This window comes from Parus major, chromosome 8 (genome assembly GCF_001522545.3).
Source record: "Parus major isolate Abel chromosome 8, Parus_major1.1, whole genome shotgun sequence".
Lineage (NCBI taxonomy): Eukaryota > Metazoa > Chordata > Aves > Passeriformes > Paridae > Parus > Parus major.
In genome coordinates, this window is record NC_031777.1 from 969,471 (window position 1) to 988,492 (window position 19,022).

The 19,022-nt window shown below is 52.8% G+C and overlaps 2 protein-coding genes across 3 annotated transcripts; one reads left to right on the top strand and one right to left on the bottom strand.

The window, feature by feature from the left end:
- Window positions 1-863: 863 nt before the first annotated feature.
- On the bottom strand, window positions 864-11,636 carry VAMP4 (vesicle associated membrane protein 4). 2 transcript variants are annotated; one of them, XM_015636809.1, is made up of 7 exons: window positions 11,368-11,636; window positions 10,174-10,220; window positions 9,827-9,877; window positions 3,363-3,463; window positions 2,777-2,856; window positions 2,548-2,599; window positions 864-1,552 (listed from the first exon to the last, which is right to left on the bottom strand). In XM_015636809.1, exons 1-7 carry the CDS (start codon window positions 11,431-11,433, stop codon window positions 1,524-1,526), a joined length of 426 nt encoding a protein of 141 aa, XP_015492295.1. In that variant the 5' UTR covers window positions 11,434-11,636; the 3' UTR covers window positions 864-1,523. The 2 variants fall into 2 exon arrangements, with proteins under 2 accessions (XP_015492295.1, XP_015492296.1); XM_015636810.3 differs by lacking the exon at window positions 3,363-3,463 and adding an exon at window positions 9,996-10,081 and having other exon boundaries at window positions 11,368-11,556.
- Window positions 11,637-11,790: 154 nt separating this feature from the next.
- On the top strand, window positions 11,791-16,216 carry MYOC (myocilin). The gene is made up of 3 exons (XM_015635601.3): window positions 11,791-12,499; window positions 12,854-12,973; window positions 13,061-16,216. The coding sequence occupies exons 1-3, from the start codon at window positions 11,998-12,000 to the stop codon at window positions 13,843-13,845; spliced, it is 1,407 nt and encodes a 468-aa protein (XP_015491087.1). The 5' UTR covers window positions 11,791-11,997; the 3' UTR covers window positions 13,846-16,216.
- The last annotated feature ends 2,806 nt before the right edge of the window (window positions 16,217-19,022 follow it).

Sequence of the window (19,022 nt, forward strand, 5' to 3'; positions counted from 1 at the left end):
GATGTTAAAACCGGCCTATGCTTGAGGAGGCAAAACCCAGCTTGCTTTCCTGATTCCCACCTGGAGAGATCAGGTCTGGCAGAGGGGAAAAGGCTTGTTTATATTGGAGCTGGGCAAGGGAGTCTGTAATCACATCCAACCCTCAGGCCTGCTGTGCTCACTCCTAATCCCCTTCTCTGCATGGGGCAGCACTCGGGTGGAAACTCTACAAGGTCGTGGGGGCAGGGACAGAGGAGGAAGTTGGGACACGGCACTGGAAATTGTCTGGGGCATCATTTCCCCTCTCCAGAATTATTTCAAACACGTGCTCAGCAGGGCAACACTTCTCTCATCCGAAAAAAACCCAAAAAGAGAACCAGAAGAGCTTGGCTCAGCTGAAGTGCCAGGTTCAGGGCTGGAAAGGAGAAGGCTCCCAAAAATAAAGGGCTGACAAAAGTGCCACCAGCACTTGAGACCAAGGCTGGAAACGGCCAAAACACCACAGTCCCACCCATGGATAGAGGAGCTCAGTTCCTGTTCATTCCAGCACAGGGGTCCCTACAGCTCCCCAGTGCCCCTGGCTGGGAATAATCCCCACCCCACTGGATAACAAGGGAGCAAAATCTGCTGCCATTCAGGACCACAACCACCACACCATGGTGAAAAAGCTCTGAATATGAACTGGGCTTGTTCACTGTGCATGGGTGGCAGAAGAATTGTTCTCCAGCTGTGTCTTTATATAATCATGCTGCTTGCTGGGTTTTACACACATTTCTTATTTTTGGTTAAGAACACAAAGAAACAGGGACTCCCAACCTCGGAGAGCCCTGAATGTCCTCCAAAACTTTATGAAGTTTTATGAAGATGTGAAAAAACTCCACATGTACAGTCAAAAATAGGTTTACTGGAATGTTTTTAGTCACAGCTGTAAGCAGCAATACTGAAAACACTGAGCTTGTGCATTCCCATGGCAGGACCAGAAAGTCTTCTGGATTGTAAAACCCAATTAATTTTTTCTCTTTTTCTTTTTTCTTTTTTTTGAACAAGAGAAAAACAACACTCTCACAGTTGTCCTCAAAACAATCAGTTCCCTATAATATATTGGTATATTTCCCTTCAGACATTTATCCCCTCCTTTTTTTCTCATTCAAAGACAGAGTCCGCTCTGCCTTCCACAGCAGGCAGCTGCTCAAACCATATTATTATTATTAATAACATTATAACTCAACCATATATACAGATAGACCATAGGGGCAAGTAGCCAGCTCCAAACCAGAGACCCAGAATTCCACAAAACAGGCTGTTTGGGATCTGAATCTTGTGTTATAAAAAAATAGTCTGACAGCAGGAGCAGGTACTCGACTGGAAAAAGGTTGCTTGGTAGTTCTTAAAACGCTCCCTTAGAACTGGCTGCTTGCCACCACCTCCTGCTCCCAGGAGAAAAAAACAAAACAACTTCCAAGCTATATACAGATATCTCACTTAAATTATACAGCAGTTTGGTTATCCCAGAGGCAGCTCCACCGAAGCCTCCAGCTGCCCTGTCAGGAGCGGTACTTCAGGACTATGGGGACTGCAAAACACAAAGAAAGAAGCTCTCAGCACACACCCATCCCTGCCAGGGAGTCTCCCCATTTCTGCAGTGACAAACACCCAGCAGCTGCAAGCAGAAGTGTTCCCAAGCTAAAGCAATCTGCTGTCTGCACACATGCTAGACAACATATCCAGCTATCTGCATCTCCTTCCAGCTTCCCAAAACTAAACCAGATGGGATTTTCCATCAGTCTCTCTCTCAGCCCTGCTGCCAGCTTTGCCTCTCCCACTGCAGGCTGTGTGTCAGAAGGACAACAAGCCACAAGGGCTTTGCTGAAGGAACAAGAACAGTTACAGAGCTGCCCCTGGGCACTTCAGTGGGAGGAAACCCTCCAGACCCAGTGGCACAGAAGAGCTGCACTGCCATGCTGGGTTGCCTGGATCCCTGGAACATGTCATTCTGCAGGGAGAGGGATCAATTATTCCTTCCTGGAAGAAACACGCTCTGGTCATTATGTGCTGTTGGGTAGGAAAAGCAGTGACATCTCTGCTCTGGGGAGCTCCAGGAAAGGCAGAGAGCACGGGAAGGGACCAATGGCAAATCCACAACAGCTACTTGATGGAAATTAAGCAGCACATCAACTTTGGGGAAGAGCATCTGTACACAGCAGGCTACACTGCAAGGTGGCTGATACATGTAGAGATGTTTCTGGAAGATACTACCCTAGCCTGAAACTTTTCCATGTACTCCCACCCACCTTGGGATCAGTCAGTGCCAACCCTGGGTCAGTACAAGTTTGAGAGGACACTGCTGGCTTTCTTTGGTCACAGGACTTGGTTTGAGCCTGCTCCTTGCAGAAGAGGAGCACAGAATGCTCTGCAGGCACCTTTATGGTGTCTTAAGGCAGAGTGGAGCCCATGGAGCAGCTCAGGTGCTGTCCCTCAGGGATAACAGCACTGCAGTGTCACTCACAGCACGGAGTGCCACCAATATGTCCATGCCAGACATGGCTGGGCTGATGTGGAGCTACTCACCGATGATCACGAGCAGGAGAATGACCACCACCATCGCTATGATCGCCTTCATCTGCAAGAGGAGCACACAGGCACCTTACACGAGGTGTCAGGGGTAGCTGCTTCCACCTGAAAGGAGGCCTTTGCCTCCCAGCATGTTTTCAGCTAGGAAGCAGAGCTTCTCCACCTCTTCCCAGGGCCAGGCAGCCCTTCCACAACCCCAGCCCTGCCTGTTCCCCTCCTTGCTCACCTTACAGTCTCGCCACCACATCTGTCTTCGGAGATGCTTGGCTCTTTTGCTAAAGGCTGCTGCATTGTCTGATAAACTGTCTATTAAAGGAAAGAAAGGAGTCAGTTCAGTGGTGCACACACTGCCAGAGCACCCACTCACCTGTTCTCCTAACTGCACTGAGTTCCATGCAATGAAAGACCCAACCAGAGCATGATTCACCAAAGCCACCAAAGCAGGGTCAATGTGACGCCCTTCACCAGAGCACACAGACAACTCCCACTGTGCTCCCTCTGTACTGGCTGCTCTCTGAGGACAGCAACTTGCTCTGCAAGCCAGTGGACAGTGCCAGAAGACAGACCAATCTATCTTTGCTTTGCTTGAAGGACCAGCTAGATCCCAGCACCCAGACAGCTCCAAACTAATGCCTCTGCAAAGAGCAGCAGGTAAAGGTGGGGAGAGAGTCAGCAGAAAGCCAGATCTGCAACCTGAGGCTGAGCAACACCACTCTCAGGAGGGACAGAAATGTAAGCTCAGGTCTGACATGAGGTGCTTTCAGAACTGAACCAGGTTAACCTGGCCCAGCAGAGCTGTGTTCGTATCACACCTGATTTATCCTGCAGGTCGTCCAGCCGCTCGCCCCTTTCGATCACCTTGGTGATGTTCTCCTGCATGACATCGATGACTTCATCCACCTGGTTCTGGACACTGGGGCAGGGCAAAGGCAGCGTGAGAGGCAGAAGTGAGCACCAGAGCTGCCCAGCCTGGTGGGATCTGAGAGCTCACCCACAAAAATGAAAGGGCACAATGGTGGAAAGAGGTTGATGGGATGCAGAGAAAGGCAGAGGCATGGCATTGCATAGGTTGATCTCTGGCAATCCCAGGAACAGCAAGGGAACACAAGGGGCTCAGAGAGAGCATTGGGAAGTCAGCAGAAGTGGGACACCCTTTCTAACACCTTTAACACACAAATGCAGTATGAAAAAACACTAACTGCTGTTGGTGGGCACCTCTGCTACAGAAGAGCTCACAGAGGGGAAAGAAGAAGTATAAAAACCATAACTTATCTTTCTACATTTCACAGAACTCTAAATCACACCCTTGCTCAATAACTTGAGGTAAAATTAAATCAGTTCCCTCCTCCAGGAACTGAGTTGCTAAATTAAACCCACTCTGCCAGGGGCATCAAGAGGATAGCAAAGAAATGGCTCATAAGAACTAAACCAAGTTATAATTCATCTTCTCATAGGTTACACAACTCTGTGGGTAGCCTTCAGTGAACAGTAGCCTAAATCACACCCGTAGGGTTATTAAAAATGCATTTATTCACTCCAGAAAAAAAAACTACACTGGCAAGACAGAAAAATTTTCCTGGTGGAAAAGTACTGCTCCATCCTGGTTTGTATTTTGGAGCTAATACACACTTATTTTCCTGGAGATAGAAATGAGGATTTTCTTGAGGCCAGAGTGATAACAATACATTGTTTGAGACATACCGTTCCCAGAAAGGCAACAGCAGGATCTTGGAAGCAACAAAACAGAAACAGCTCCAAAGAGAAACAGCAAATCCTCCCCCATGGCCCACAAAACTGAGGCCAAGACAGACTCAAGGCCAGTCAATGGGGCACTGCAGAACCAGAAACAGGGCTCTGTTCTCACCACCATGCCTCTAATTAATTTATTCATTCATTAATTCATTACAGACATAGGTTCACACTGACCTATTTCTTCTACCAGCTACCAGCCTCTCACCAAGCAGACATCTGTGCTGATGAGGAGCAGCTGCAACCAGCAACAGTGGTCACATCACTTGCTTATATTTACTTACTGCTCCAAATTCAGGTGAGAAGAGCCATTAAAGGACATTTTTTTCCCCCCAGAAAGCTCTAGAAAGAGTTCCACATCTCTAAATATCAAGGGGTTTCCCATCTTAGCCTTTCAGGTCGAGCTCTCCAGCACCACTGCACTGTGGCTTTCAGAGCTAAAAGAGCCAGGCACCTCCTCTGAAACCAATTTCTGAGTCAACAGCTGTGATAAGGCACATGCTGGACTCCAGCAGAACATGTAAAAATCTGCTTTATTTAGGGCAGCATAAGAAAGGAACCTGTCTTCTCTGCTGCATCACAGAGTCTGTGGGAGCAGCATCTCTCTGAACCCACCTACACTGGGCAGCGGCAGCTCCTGCCTTCCACACTGACAGGAACTGCCTGCCAGGAGCTCCTTATCGGGAAGGGAAGGGCACAGATAATCCCCAAAGACCTCTCAGCAGGAACTGCCCCGTGCCCAGGAGCCTGTTCTGATCCACTGTTTGTTTTACAAAGCCAGAGGCGAGTGGCAGAGCTCTGGGAAGGTGGCACTGAGGATGCTGCCCAGGAAATGCACAGCAGTGCCCTGTGGAGCCAAGTGTCCACCCCACACAGGACACACAGCCCCATGGCCCATCCCTGGGGCACTGGGTGACGAGCAGGCACGTTCTGCAAGGGGCTTTCCTTACCTTGGCACAACAACAAGTCCCAGCTTGGAGCTGCCAGCAATGCAGCTACAGCTTGGGGCGAGAGGAACAACATCTGCTACCCCAGATGAGCCAACTTGGCAAAACCTCTAAGCCTCAAACATCGGCTTCACACGCAGAAGTCTACATTTGCAGTATGTAAATGTTTCTAAAATCATTTTCTGGCTTGAAAATAGAGAGATTTCCTCCCACAAGAGATTTGTAACCAAGTTATCTTGGTACAACTAACGAATGGGAACACACAAGGTTAGAATGCATCTAGGAACTTGCAGAGCAATGCAACACCACCTGTATCCCTGCCAGTGCAGGTCAGAGCCTTGAGAGGTGCTGCTGGAGTCTTGGGACACCCCAAAGTGTTGGAGACAAAACAGGCTGGTAACTTGAAGCTGCTGTGGTGGCTTAACAGCATTTGGGGGAGAGCTATGGAGCACAAACCCTTAGTGCCCAAGCTTCTCAGCATCCTGTCTGCTCTCACTTGAGCTGCTGGCAGAATGCTAGGGGCCCTTGTTACCTGCCCAAACCCTGGGCAAGCTGTCAGCTATCCCCAAAAGAACATTTCACAGAGAATGGAGGCACAAAGAAATCAAGGCTTATAAACTCCCAGGAATGTTGAGGTGCTGACTCCCATGGAGTACAGATACTGTGTATATCCATGTAGCACTGTTTTGCCATCTGGGGAAAATAAACAATGAAACAACAAAGCAAAGAACAGGAAGGAAGAGGCCAAGCCAGGGAAATTCAGACCTCCACACAGCACCTTAACCAGACCTTGCTTTCTGCTCTCTCCCACCCTTTACTGCTGCCTCTCAAGGAGGAGGCTGAAAATGCTCAGCCTATGTATTAGCCCAGCAGCTTCAGAACTAATTCAAAAATCCTCACTAACTTGGTATGCCTGAGGTAGGAAACTCAAGTCACATCAAGAAGAAAATATTTTCTTGTTTTATTTGGCAAGAGGGAATGAGTCCTCTAACACAAAGTGTATTTCCTGTTGGGGAGCTATGGGCTTTTGACACATACACTTCATGAGCTTTACTCCTGCCAGATTTCCAAGAGAAATAAAGTGGAACAAATACCCGCCAGGAAAGGGAGCAAGACAAAAACATGAAATATGTCTCCCACGACCTTATTTCTTACTAATTACTGAAGTCTGATGCTTTTAACAAGGACAGCAAACATACCCCATCAAAGCAATGAGATCCAATGGCACTCAGCTTGCTTCAGACTCCTCTTTTCCTGTGTTCTGCTCTTCCAGAGTGGGAGGAATAAGCCTTTCCATTTTGGCTACACTGGGTTAGGTACTGAAAACCTGCCTGGACTGGTCAGGGTGCTGGGCTAACAACAGTGCTGCATTCTCCAGACACTGTAAACAGGCTGTGCACACACCATGGGATGTGCTGCTTGTCTCCAAGCTGGCTGTTTGCAGCCAGCATGACACACTCCAGTTTTCCACCTCAGTGATATTAACAGTGTGTATTTTGGTGCAAATAACACCCAAACACCCCTTGCTGTGGCAGCCACCTGGGGAAGAAGGAACAGGAGGGAGAGCCAACACAGATGGAGGGCACAGAGGCAGGAGGCCAGCGCTGCACAGCAGTCCCCAGCTCCTGCAGAGAGCCCTGCTGTTCCCAACAACAGGGTAGCAGTGCTGAACCACACCACAAAGCTCTGGATTGAAGTTCCTGCTTAGTCCCAGCTGGGAGGAAAACAGCAGTCTGTGCATTCCTGAAGCCTTTCAGTCATAGGAAGGATTCTAACAAGAATGGTATCTGTCAACATGGTCTTGGTATCACCTTCAGATGAAAGCCTGGCTGTGGCTGGGGTTCACTGCACAACCTGCAATGAGCCCTGGGAAGCTGCAGTCAGCTCTTTCCTCAAGAGTTCAAACCCTTCCCCAAAGAGCCACTGGGGCTGGAAATGCTGACCCCAACTGCCCCCCAAAGCAGCACAGTGAGGGATTCACAGAGACCAAGAGGCTCCTGGGGAACCCCAGCACCATGCTGAGCCTCAGCAGCAGCATGGACAAGAACCCAATGGCACAGTTCCCTGAAAGCACAAACATCAGCAGCAAAGTGAGTCAAGCAGTGTAGAAAAGGGGCTGATTTTAGCAGAATTTTTGAAAAGATTGTCTGTGATGAGAAGCTCCTTTTCCATATAAAAGAAATCCAGCTGGAAGATGAACATCCCAGCTTCCCTTGAAAAGACTCTTGTGCACCCATTCAGCACTTCTTCCAAAGCCTCAAAGCAAAGGCACAGAAAGGAGATCAGCTCTCCCTTACCTGTTCTTTGTACCTTTGGGGAAAAGGATAAAAGTCCTTTTAAAGCTGCATTTCCCCAGCTCACCCTGGGGATTGGGAGACCTCAAAGGAGCCAAAGGGACCCCATGTGGCCTCTCAATTACCAGAGGAGAGTCCACCCCAACCAAGCAGCTTCCAGACACAGCAGGACAAAGCTCAGCTTGAAGGGGACTGACACATCCTCCTGTCACTGTTGCTGACCTCTTTCCCCCTACAAGGTTTGCAATGTTCCCCACAGCTGAGCCAGTCTTGAGGGTCTCTGCTGCCAAACTCCACCCTGACCCAATCCATTCCCCTTTCCTGCCAAGGACAACTAGGAAAACTTTCCAGTCTTGCCCCTCACGTTTAACATGTTCCACACCTTTGCTCCCATAATCCCATCACTTTTTCCTCTACCCAATCCTCCACCCAGTTTCCTTTTACACTCATCTTCACACCTCGTTCCTCCAGCCTTGTACTGCCATGGCCTCTCTAGCTCTGCCCAGCTATGCCTCAGCTCTCCAAATGCTCAAATTTCTCTTTAAAATGTCTTTTGCTTACAGTTTTTCAGCAGCCACCCAACCCTTTCTTTGTTGAGACAAAGAAAACTGACTCACTATGAGACCAGGCATTGATCCCTACAGCACAAGGGCTGAGCTGATCAGAAGCTTCATAGTGATCTCCATGACAAGAAGTGATGACTGCGTGGTGTAAGTGCTTATTAAACAAAGCAATCAACACTGATGAGAGCAGAAAATAAATTCTGTTTTGTAACAGATGCTCTAGATGCTCCACAGATGTAGGCCCTTGATAGCCCAAGGGACATATTCCATGTCACATCCACTATATCCAGGCAACCTCTGGCAAAGGGCAAGCCTCGTGTGTGGGCCATTAGTAACATCACACCTATGGACCCACCAGCTCCTGGTTAAATGCTTCTTTCACTTTTCTTCCTTTTCACAGGTGCAGTGCCCTCCTCTACCTAAGCCACTGCTCCCTCCTGCCAGGCTAAGGCAGTGGAAAGAGAAGAGCTGTTTTCTCCCACCAAGAGGAACACAGCAGACACTGTAGGTGCTGTCCAGCAGAGGAGGATGAAGGGATAGACACTATCCCATCTCTACCCTTCTATGGAGGTGAGACCCCACTCATCAACTAAACTCTCATTCCCTCCAGATCATCCCCTAGAAGGGAGGCTCTATCCACACTGGCTTACTCCAAAGAGCAGTTCCTCTCTACCAACAGCATCCTCACGCTCTGGAGGGAACAGAGATGCCCTGAAAACTCAGGGTGCAGCCACCTGCCCTCTGCCTCTTGTGCAGCTCAAGTGCCCTTCACTCCTCGAGATAACAAGCACAGCCTAATGCTGATGGTGGCAATGAGTCATGCCAGAGCTGTGCTGGCTTCCTCCTGGCATGGAAAAAAGCCCTAACCAAGAGCCACACTCAGGCTGCAAACAAGACCCAGTCTGAACAATGCCTGGGCAGCAGTCCCCACACAGATCTCTGTCCTGGCTCCACAGAGATCAGCAAAGGAAACAGGGTAACACAGACCAGGGGGCTCTAAGTATCCCCACACTTTTGATTGAGTACCACCACCACCACATCCTTCACAGGAAAAGGCAGAAAAAGAACTGGAGCTGAACAAGCATCATCCAGGAAATGACTCGATGGGAGAAGGATCCAGAGTGTTCACTCCTTCCTTCTTGCCCCACTCCTCCTCCAGATGTAATGGTTTCCTGTTTTCCAGCTGCTTTGACCCCAGTGAGTCACTGTTCATCTCCAGGTCACCTGTATGAGGCTTTCATCTGGAGAAGAGGATGCCAGAGGAGCAGCTGCTGCCCAAAACCCATGGTCCTGGTGTGCTCCTGACACTTACTTTCTTGAAACATTAAGGAGCATGTTACAGGATGAGGTAAAATCAGAAATTAAAAAATGGTGCTGGGAAAGGTTAAAATTCAGGGTTTGTGCTGTAGAGAAAGAGCCTCACAAAAGCATGGAACAGGTCACCACCAGAACACAACAAGGGCTTCAGAGACTCCAATAAGCTACTGTGATGTAATCTTATCCCTCTGCCTCTGTCAACACACAATTTCTTGACAGGTTGCATCAAAGCTGAGATTTCCTTTAGCTGTAGACACGTGAGGTAGGACAGGTCAGTTAGAAGAACACAGGCACAAGGAATGTTCATGTGATGAGCTACACAGAAATACTCCGACAGGACAACAGCAGGAGCTCACTGTGCCAGAATAAATAATTATCTCTGGGACACTAAGGAACAACAACTTACTGCCTGATCTTGTCATTCCTGGGTCCAAATCTGGATCCAGAAGGCACCCTCCTGCAGGCAGAAAAGAGCAATCAGGACAGAAGGTACATTGAAAACATGTTTTTAAACCAGACCCAAAAGATACAGAGGAGAGAACCAACGCCTTGAGCACAGAGGATTGTTTTCATACCTCCCATCAGTCCCTCCCATGTCTTAGGATCCGTCTCACTCTTATCAAAGGTCACGCCAATTAATTCATGCTTAAGGGCCAAGGCTCTGGAAGAACATCCCAAAGGAATCAAAGGTTTTCATTCCCAAGCCCCCAGTCTCAGAGCCACTGGCAGGTATGACACTGCATTCCAACTCACAAGAAAAAATCTTCCTCTTCATCTGAGTCTTCCTCCAACAGGTTCCTCTGCAAACACAGAAAAACCATCTCATCAATAAGCAATCACCATCTCACACATGCATTTCCAGCCCTTAGGATGCAATCAACATCCTCTGAGTGCAGGAAGGCCCTCTCTTCTCATGAGACAGTCCCCAGCCCTGCGCTTCAAAATATCAGCATCACCCACGGCCACCCTGGGCTGTCCCATCCACAGGGGAAATCAGATCCACTCTGCATTTGGAGGACGTGGTTTCCCCACCATCTGCTGGCAGCAGGTGTAAGAGAGATGACCACAAGGGAACACACTGGCTTCCTTGGGCTGGAGGGCAGAGTGGTCTGGCAGCTCCTCTGCTTCGCCCCAAAGGGCTCCCCGGGAATCCAAAACCTGATTTTTAAGAGCAGCCCCACAATCCCACTGAAGCCTGAATGTTCTGGACAAAAACATTTCTGCTCAGGGTCAAAAACAATCAAGAGAGGGAGGTGACACACTCAAGAGGTGAGCCCAGGGTGGTTCTTGGGGTACCAACAGCTGCTGCTTTCCCGTGTGTAGATCTGGGCTCCCACCTGCAAGCCTGATGCTCTGATGTAGAAGCTCACCTACATTTCCATTCTGTCAGATTTGCTCAATCGACTCAAGCAAACCTGCAACACCATGCAATAGTTCCAGCCGCTGCTTCCCTCCGGGGAGGAGCAATCTGCTCTTGGCAGCACGGGCTCCTGGTCTCGCTGACAGCTGTCGGGAGCTGCAGCAGCATTTCTGACCACAGCCCAAAGCCAGCTTCAGCACACTCTGTCCAAACCAGGCAATACTGGGACTTGTATTCAAAGCCTGAAATGTGAGGGGACCGTAGTGACAGGGGAAAAAATCAGCTGTGAAGCACTGGGTGACTTCACTCCCAGGCCGTGTCCCTGCCAGGCTCCGCGGAAGGGCAGGAGGCTGGAGCACACCGGTATCTCCCGGTGATGCAGACTGAAGGAGCCGCAACAGGTTCCCAAAACAGCCGTACCGAGGCTGGGGTGACACACACGGCCCGGGGCTGGCGCTCGGACAGCCCGGACACCGCGCTCCGGGCAGCTGGGCCCCGCTGAACGCTGCGGCAGCACCGGGAGACCCGGCCAAGGCACCCCGGCCGTGGGCACCGAGCCCGCTCAGCCCCGCGGGAGAGGCACTCACCCGCTCGCTCTTCACCGAGCCCGTCACCTCGTCGTCGTTCAGGTGCCGCTTGAATTTGGGAGGCATGGCCGGTGTGTGCCGTGGGGCTCCGTGCCCGGGGGGAGAAGCCTGGAGGAGAGAGCAGGGAGCGCCCGGCAGGCCCAGGACGGGACCCGCCGCCCCCGCGCTCACCGGGCCGGGCCGGGCCGGCGGGAAATGGCCGGTGCCGGAGAGTCCCCGTCACATCGACCGCGCGGCGCTCCGCCCGCCGCGCCGAGCGCCGAGCTACCGATGGCGGGCGGCCCGGGGGCGGAGACACGAGCGGGAAAGTGGGCGGGGCCTCCCTGAGGCGGGGCGGGGCCATTCTGAGGCGGGGCCATCTGAGGTGGGGCGGGGCCTCCCTGAGGCGGGGCCGCTCTGAGGCGGGGCGGGACCGGCGGGTTCGGTTCAGGTCCCGACCCCGAGCGGACCCCATGGGGTTCGGCCCCGGGCCCGCCCGCCCCTGGCACACGGCCTCGGGGAGGCGGCGGGGCAGTGCCGGTACCCCCTCAGGCATCTGGAAGGTTCCGGCTCGCCCGCCCTTCGCCGCCCCGACCCTCTATAAATGCGGGAGCCGGTGGCCGGTGCGCTCACAGGGGCGGCGCCGGGGCCATGCTGGGGGTCTGGGTGCTGCTTTGGGGTTCCGTGGCCCTGGGCGGCCGGGCGGACACCGCCTTCCTCCGCCGCGCCCATGACAGCTCCGGGCACTGCACCTACTCCTTCACGGTCGCCAGCCCCGTGGAGGCCGCCTGTCCCGAGGCTGCCGGTGGCGTGCCCGAGCTGCGAGCCGAGCTGGCCGCCCTCGCCGCCCGCCTGAGTCGGCTGGAGAGCCGGGAGCGAGGAGCGGGGGGCTCGGGGCCGCGGGGAGCCGAGCCGGGGGGCGCACGGGACCCCCAGCAAGTGGCCGCGGCCGCCCGCCTGGAGGCTGCGTACGGCGAGCTGCTGCGGGCCAAGTCCCGGCTGGAGGAGGAGAAGGGGCGGCTGGAGCGGGAGAAAGAGGAGCTGGGCAGGCGGCTGGAGAGCAGCGCCCAGGAGATCACCCGGCTGCGGGCCGCCCGCTGCCCCCCCGGCAGAGAGGGGTCCGGCCGGGACACGCTGCGTGCCCCCGCCAAGGGTAAGTGAGCCCTGTGTGGCCCCCATGCTGTGCACCCACTCTTGGGGACCCTGCTCAGCCTTGCTGGGAGGTCGCAGCCCATTGCCCCACACCTCCCTCCCCACCCCGCCTCATCCCATCGCCTGCCCCGCAGCAGAGGGGTGATGTACCGTGCTAATCTGGGGTATTCGGAGTTTCCCCCCGAGAGATAGTCGCAGATGTGCCCTGCTGCAGTGGGAGAGGGCACCGGGCTCCTGCCCGAGGCATTTCGGGCGGCGGCAGCCCAGCCCGGAGCCCCTTGAGCACGGCCGGAGCAGGCGGGCGGTGCGGGGGGCTGGCTTAGCCCCGCTCACGCTGTGCCCGGCCCCGCTGCAGCGCCGCGCTGGGAGCCGCAGCCCCTCAGCTACCAGGAGCTGCAGTCGGAGAGGAGCGAGCTTCCCGTGTCCCGGCTGCTGGAGGAGACGGCGCTCGGCCGCCCGGGCAAGGAGGACTCAGGTACGGGCACGCCGGGCCGGCCCCGGGTCCCGCTGCTCACGAGGGGCTGGCGGTGACCCCTGTCTGTCCCGTCCTGTCCCCGAGCAGGCTGCGGGCAGCTGGTGTGGGTGGGAGAGCCCGTGGTGTTCGGCCGGGCGGACTCCATCGCGGGCAAGTACGGCGTGTGGATGAAGGACCCCGAGCCCGTGCCGCCCTTCACGCGGGACAACACCTGGCGTGTGGACACCGTGGGCACCGAAGTGCGCCAGCTCTTCCAGTACGAGGAGGCCGAGCAGCTGGCCCGGGGCTACCCCGCCAAGGTGCACATCCTGCCGCGGCCCCTGGAGAGCACGGGGGCCGTCATCTACCGCGGCGGGCTCTTCTTCCAGCCCCGCCATTCCCGCTCCGTGGCCCGCTACGACCTGCGGGGAGAGAGCATCACGGCCGAGAGGGAGATCCCCGGCGCCGGCTACCACGGCCAGTACCCCTACTCCTGGGGGGGCTACACCGACATCGACCTGGCGGTGGATGAGACGGGGCTCTGGGTCATCTACAGCACTGAGAAGGCACGGGGAGCCATCGTGCTCTCCAAGCTGGACCCCGAGACGCTGGAGATCCGTCGGACCTGGGAGACCAACATCCGCAAGAGAGGGGTGGCCAACGCCTTCCTCATCTGCGGCACCCTCTACACCGTCAGCAGCTACTCGGCTCCCAACGCCACCGTCAACTTCGCCTACGACACCGCCACGGGCAGCAGCCGGGCCCTCAGCATCCCCTTCGAGAACCGCTTCCGCTACCTCAGCATGCTGGACTACAACCCTGCCGAGCGGCAGCTCTTCGCCTGGGACAGCTTCAACATGGTCACCTACCCCGTCCGCCTGTCCCGGCCGTGAGCCGGGGCTGGCAGTGCCCCGTCTCTGCCCCCGGGACCCTGGTGCGTGCCTTGGCACCCCGCTTCCCTCCCGTTTCCCCCGACACAGCCTCGGGTGCTGCTGGGGGCCGCACGCTGCCCAGCCACATCCCGTTGTGCTCAAGTGCAGCAGAGAGAGATAAAGCGTTGCTCCAGAGCCTGGCAGAGCCAGGGAAATGGCTCTCATCAGCTTCGGTGGGTTTGGGAAGGGTCACAGCAATACCCAGCCCTGAGCTGCTCCAGCACTCTCCCTGAGCACCCAGCCTGAATTTGAGCAGGGAGAATTCAGGCATGGTGAGGGCTGGGCAGGACAGGTGGTAGAAGAGCTGTGCAGGAGGATCCTGCCTTAAAATAAACATTTTTTTCCCTAGTTGTGGGCTGTGATCCCCTCCATGGGGTCAGGTTCTGTTGTTTCCAGGCTCCAGCCCTGCAGAGCTCTCATGCAGAGATCCCACAAGCTCCACTGGCATCCCACACTCCCAGTGCCCAGGGCCATCCTGGAGCTCAGCCACCTCCAAAAATCATCGAGTAGGCTGAAAAGCAGCAGAAAATACAGACACACACATTGCACAAGCCTTGTTTTATTGAGAGGAAAAAAATGCAGCCAAGAGAGCAGGGGTGAGGAGTGCTGGCAGGGCATCCTGCAGCCGGATGGCCTCTCGGTACCCAGCCCTTCCAGCCATGTGCTTCAGCTTTACATTCCAGGCCAGCAGCTCTCCCCACACCAAACCACGCTGTTTTATCTATTTATGGTAGAAAGCTTGGAGGAGGAGGAGGCTTCTTTCTTCCTCTGGCATTTGGGGCAGCATCAAGCACAGTCCCCAGGGGCTGCACAGGGTCCTGGCCCAATAAACATTGCCCAGCACCACTGCTGCCTCACCAAGCCTGTTTTCCAGGGAGTGTGGTGGGCTGGTGCCCCTCTTGATGCACCTACAGGCTGAAGGTGCTGGTGGGGGAACTGTAAAACTGAGAGCAGGAAAATGCCACGTTTTGGAAGGCAGGAATACACCAGGTACTGGAGCAGTGGAAAAGGACAGAGAACACAGTGGGACACTTGTGATGATCACCTGCAGCTCCAGGGATTTTCAGTGAGATGCTTCACCCCATTGCTGTCCTCCCAACATTAACACTGTTGTCTTAGGTGTAGCACTGTGTATTTGTGTATCACAATGAAGCATTTGGTTCATCCATCATCCCCCACGCTTTATTTTGGGAAAATATGCAATGGTTGTAAAAAGTGAGATGATCTGTGGAAGATAAGTTTGTTTAAGCTGCAGGGTGGGCAGCAGGTGGGAGCCCAGAAGAGGGAGGAGGCTGAAAGATTCATTCCTGCTCCAGGGCAGGCCCAGAGCCAGGCTGGGAATCTCACCTGAGCCAGGGCTGGTGAAGGATCCCCCTGGGTACTGCTGTCCCCAGGATTTGCAGCAGGGCTCAGCCCAGGGGGGTCAGGAACTCATCACCCTGTCACTGTCACACCCAGAGCTGGGAGCCCTGGAGAGAGCCAAGCAGGCAGCAGCCAGTGCCCAGCAAACCTGCCACCAAGGGTGGGAGAAAGGCATTTCTGGCCCAAAACAGGACAGGAGGTGAGGCTGGAGTCCCCCTACACCCCACAGCTCCCCGGGGGTTTGAGCCAAGGCCCGGGATGAAAGGCAGGGTTTGTGCAGAGCCCCGGGGAGCAGCAGCACCTCGGTGAGCCCAGACACCGAGGGCAGACAGCTCCCAGCCCTCCCCGCACAGGGGCCTTTCAGGCTGGCAAGTCCATCTCTTAATTGACTGAGAAAATAAAGGAGGACAAGCCAATGTACACAGGATTTCCAGAAAGCTGGGCTGGAGCTGAACAGCGCTGAATACACTGCTTTACTTAACAGGCTTTGGGAAAACAAGCCCTCCCTGCCCACATCCCAGCAAGAAGCCAGCCTGAGCCCAGGGGGGTGCTGGATCTGGCCCCAGTCACATTTAACCCCCCTCTGGCTCTTGCCCTGGAGAAAAGTTACAACCTTTTCACAGCCTCAACATTATTAAGGAAAAGAAATTGAATTCCCTGAAGAAAATTGTTCCCTGATTTCTGGGAGGTTCAGCACAATTATTTCTGATGACCAGAGTCCTAGAAAAGAGATCACACACCAAATCCCATTCAAATTAAAAAAAAGCAAGAGCTACTCCAGTGTAAATAGCCAGGAGCAAGTTATCTGATTAAATGTCATGAAACAACTCCATCAACCGGGGTCAATGACTGAAAGCTCCACCTGGCCTCAAAGGCAGCTGGCGTGGTTTGGGGTTTTGGAGAGGCACACATCAAACCTGGGTTATTTGGAGGCACATTTACTTTTAATTAAACTTCTGCAGAAAAACTCCCTTTGATAGTCCAAAGCCTGGTACATTCCCACAGCCGACTGTGAGAAACCCCTCTGACTTCCCAATGGTTTTATTACTACAGAATTTAACAGTAATCCTTTCAGCAGCATTTCCTTAAAAATAGAAGAGTGAATGAGTTCCCCTTTTTGGGGTGTCCTTTTAAGATGAAACAAGCTGAAGACAACCTCAGGGCAGGGAAAGATGACCACAACTCAGTTACTTTTATAGCCCATTTCTAGATGGAAGCAGTGTCCACATTCACTCAGTCCATGCCCACCCTCCTTTCCAAGCATTTACTGGAGCTGTGCTCCTACAGATCCTTGGGAAAAAGGTGATTTACCCCGAGTGTGACCTGCTCAGAGGTTCCTTCTGCCCACGGCTGCATTTGTGGATTCCAGCACTTCAGATTTACTCCCTATTGCTGCAGTTTTACCCTGAACAAAACCAGCCTGGGCAGGAATGGACTCCAGCTCCTCTGGTGGCCCTGAGCTGCTGCTTCCCACCCCACCCCAGCGTTGGCAGCAACACCTCTGACCAAAGATCAACCTGCCCAGCTCCTGGTGGTGCTTGCAGAGCCACCCCAACACTCCTGGCTGCATCCTCCCTTTCCCCAGAGGTGCAGAGCCAGCCAGCACCTCCTCCCCAGGCAGGAATTACTCCTCAGAGCCCAAGACACCAAAGGTTCCCGGTGTTTGTAGGACCAAGTTCCCTCTGGTGGCGGCTGAACACATCCTGCCTGTCCCGATCCCACAGGGCAGGGCAGGGCAGGCTCCCTGAACTCATCCCTTTCCCCTGGGGCTGTTGGTGCCTCCAGAGGCTGCCTGGAACAGGGGTAGACAGAGTTAAAGGAATAAAGTAGGGATTTATTAAAAATCCTTCAAAGGATGCACCTTGGGCACTGCAAGAGCCTGGCCAAGGCTCCACCCAAGGTGGAGGTTATGAGTTTTCACACTTTGATCAGTTTTGGTCCATTTCCATGTTGGGTGAATTGTCCAATTCCAGCTGCAGGTGATGCAGTCCCATCCTCCCAGATTGCTCTCCTCAATTCGCTGCTGGTTGTGCTTTTTGGGGCTGGAGCTGCAGCGCTGTCCTTGGTTGTGGGGCTGGAAAAGGATTGTTGTGTGTGCCTGAGCTGTGAGGAGAACTGGCTGACACTTCATATGGAGCTCAGAGTTACCAGTGCACTACAGAACCTGGGAAATATGAAAGGCAGAACTTGAGGGATCAGAGTCACTCACTGGCTGAGGGGACAACCGGCATCATCCCAGCTCCTGCCTCAACAACCCCCAGCTCCACCCACTGCAATTCCCAGCAATTCCCATCCAGAGGCCACAGAGGAGCTTCTGGGAGCATTTTCCTTCAGGAGCCTTTCCCTGGGAGCTCCACTCACCTCCTGCAGCAATCATGAGAGCAGCCAGGGGCTTTATTTAGAGAATACTTTATTAGTTTCTGTAATCAAACCCATGTAAATAAGACCGTACATATTTCATACAGTGCGTTACCCCTGTACAAATGGAAAAAAAATTAAGTTTAACATTTCTAGACCAATATGGCTGTTAATTTCTGTACAATGCCAACTCACACTACAAGTGGGATACTTTTTTCCAAAGTTGACATCACAGCTAGTTTCCAAAAATTCAAATTATATATATATTTATATAAAAAGATAACCAATAGCGATTCACTAGGCATCAATAGCAGCAACAGCCTTTCCAGCTTCTGCAGTCATTTGAACAAAATTATACACATTAGACTTTCAACTCTTCCTTCCAAAAAACGTAAAAAAAAAAGGAAAAAAAAACCAAAATCCCAGAAAAAACCAGCAAATTCTGCTACTGATGTGGTACCTGGTGCTTTTTATTAGCTTTTTCAATCATTGTCTGGAAAAAAACCTCTAGAATAACATTATTAAAAACAGCTCCAGTATAGCACAGTCACTACTACATATCATAAGCAGGTACAGGATATCTTACATTCACAGAAGTATCATACAGTACTGTCCTACAGCTAGAATACTAGAGGATACAATTAAAAAGGCATTTATTTTGACTTGATTCTACTTTCCAGCACACTGTGGGCAAGGAGGTGGTGCGATGCAGCTCTGATATAAAGAATGCACCTTTGAGAGAAAGCTCTCAGTAATCTGATAAGGTTTCTTTTATTCTCGTGGCACAGTTTAAGTGCTCGTTGCTGTGTTACAGACAGAAACTGGAAACCGTTTAGGGACCACTGGCATCATATAAAGACAGCTGGACAGGGGTGAACAGAACAAATCTGACTATTGATGCAACGAACCTTCAACTCCAGGGGTGAGAGCCACTGAGGGGGCAGCGGGTGGAGAGGACACAGGTGGCCAAGTAGCTTTTTTCATATGGTGATCTAAATGCAGTAAATTGTCATCCAAGCAGCAGCAGCCAGCAAAGCACTGCCTCCAGAGGGAAATCCAACACTGCCAGTGTTACTCTGTGTTAGGTTAAACCTTGCGTGGCAAATCCCTGGATCCCTCTGTTTATACAAGATAGAAGCTTCTTAAGTCACTAAAAACTTAACACACGTTACTTGGCCCAGCACCATCTTCAGATCTGCATGTTCTCATACTCAAGGGTTTATAAAAAGATAAATAGCAGCTGAAGATAATAAAGAGAAGTCATTGTGTCAGCTAGGAAATGCCTCCCCACCGTTGCTACTCTCAGTGCTGTGGCTTTGGGAAGCAGAAGGGTGCGAGGCAAACGGGGAGCACACACCCCAAAGCAGCCTTCATGCTGTTAGAGCAGATGTGAGCCCTGAGAGCCTGGGGGGCTCAGC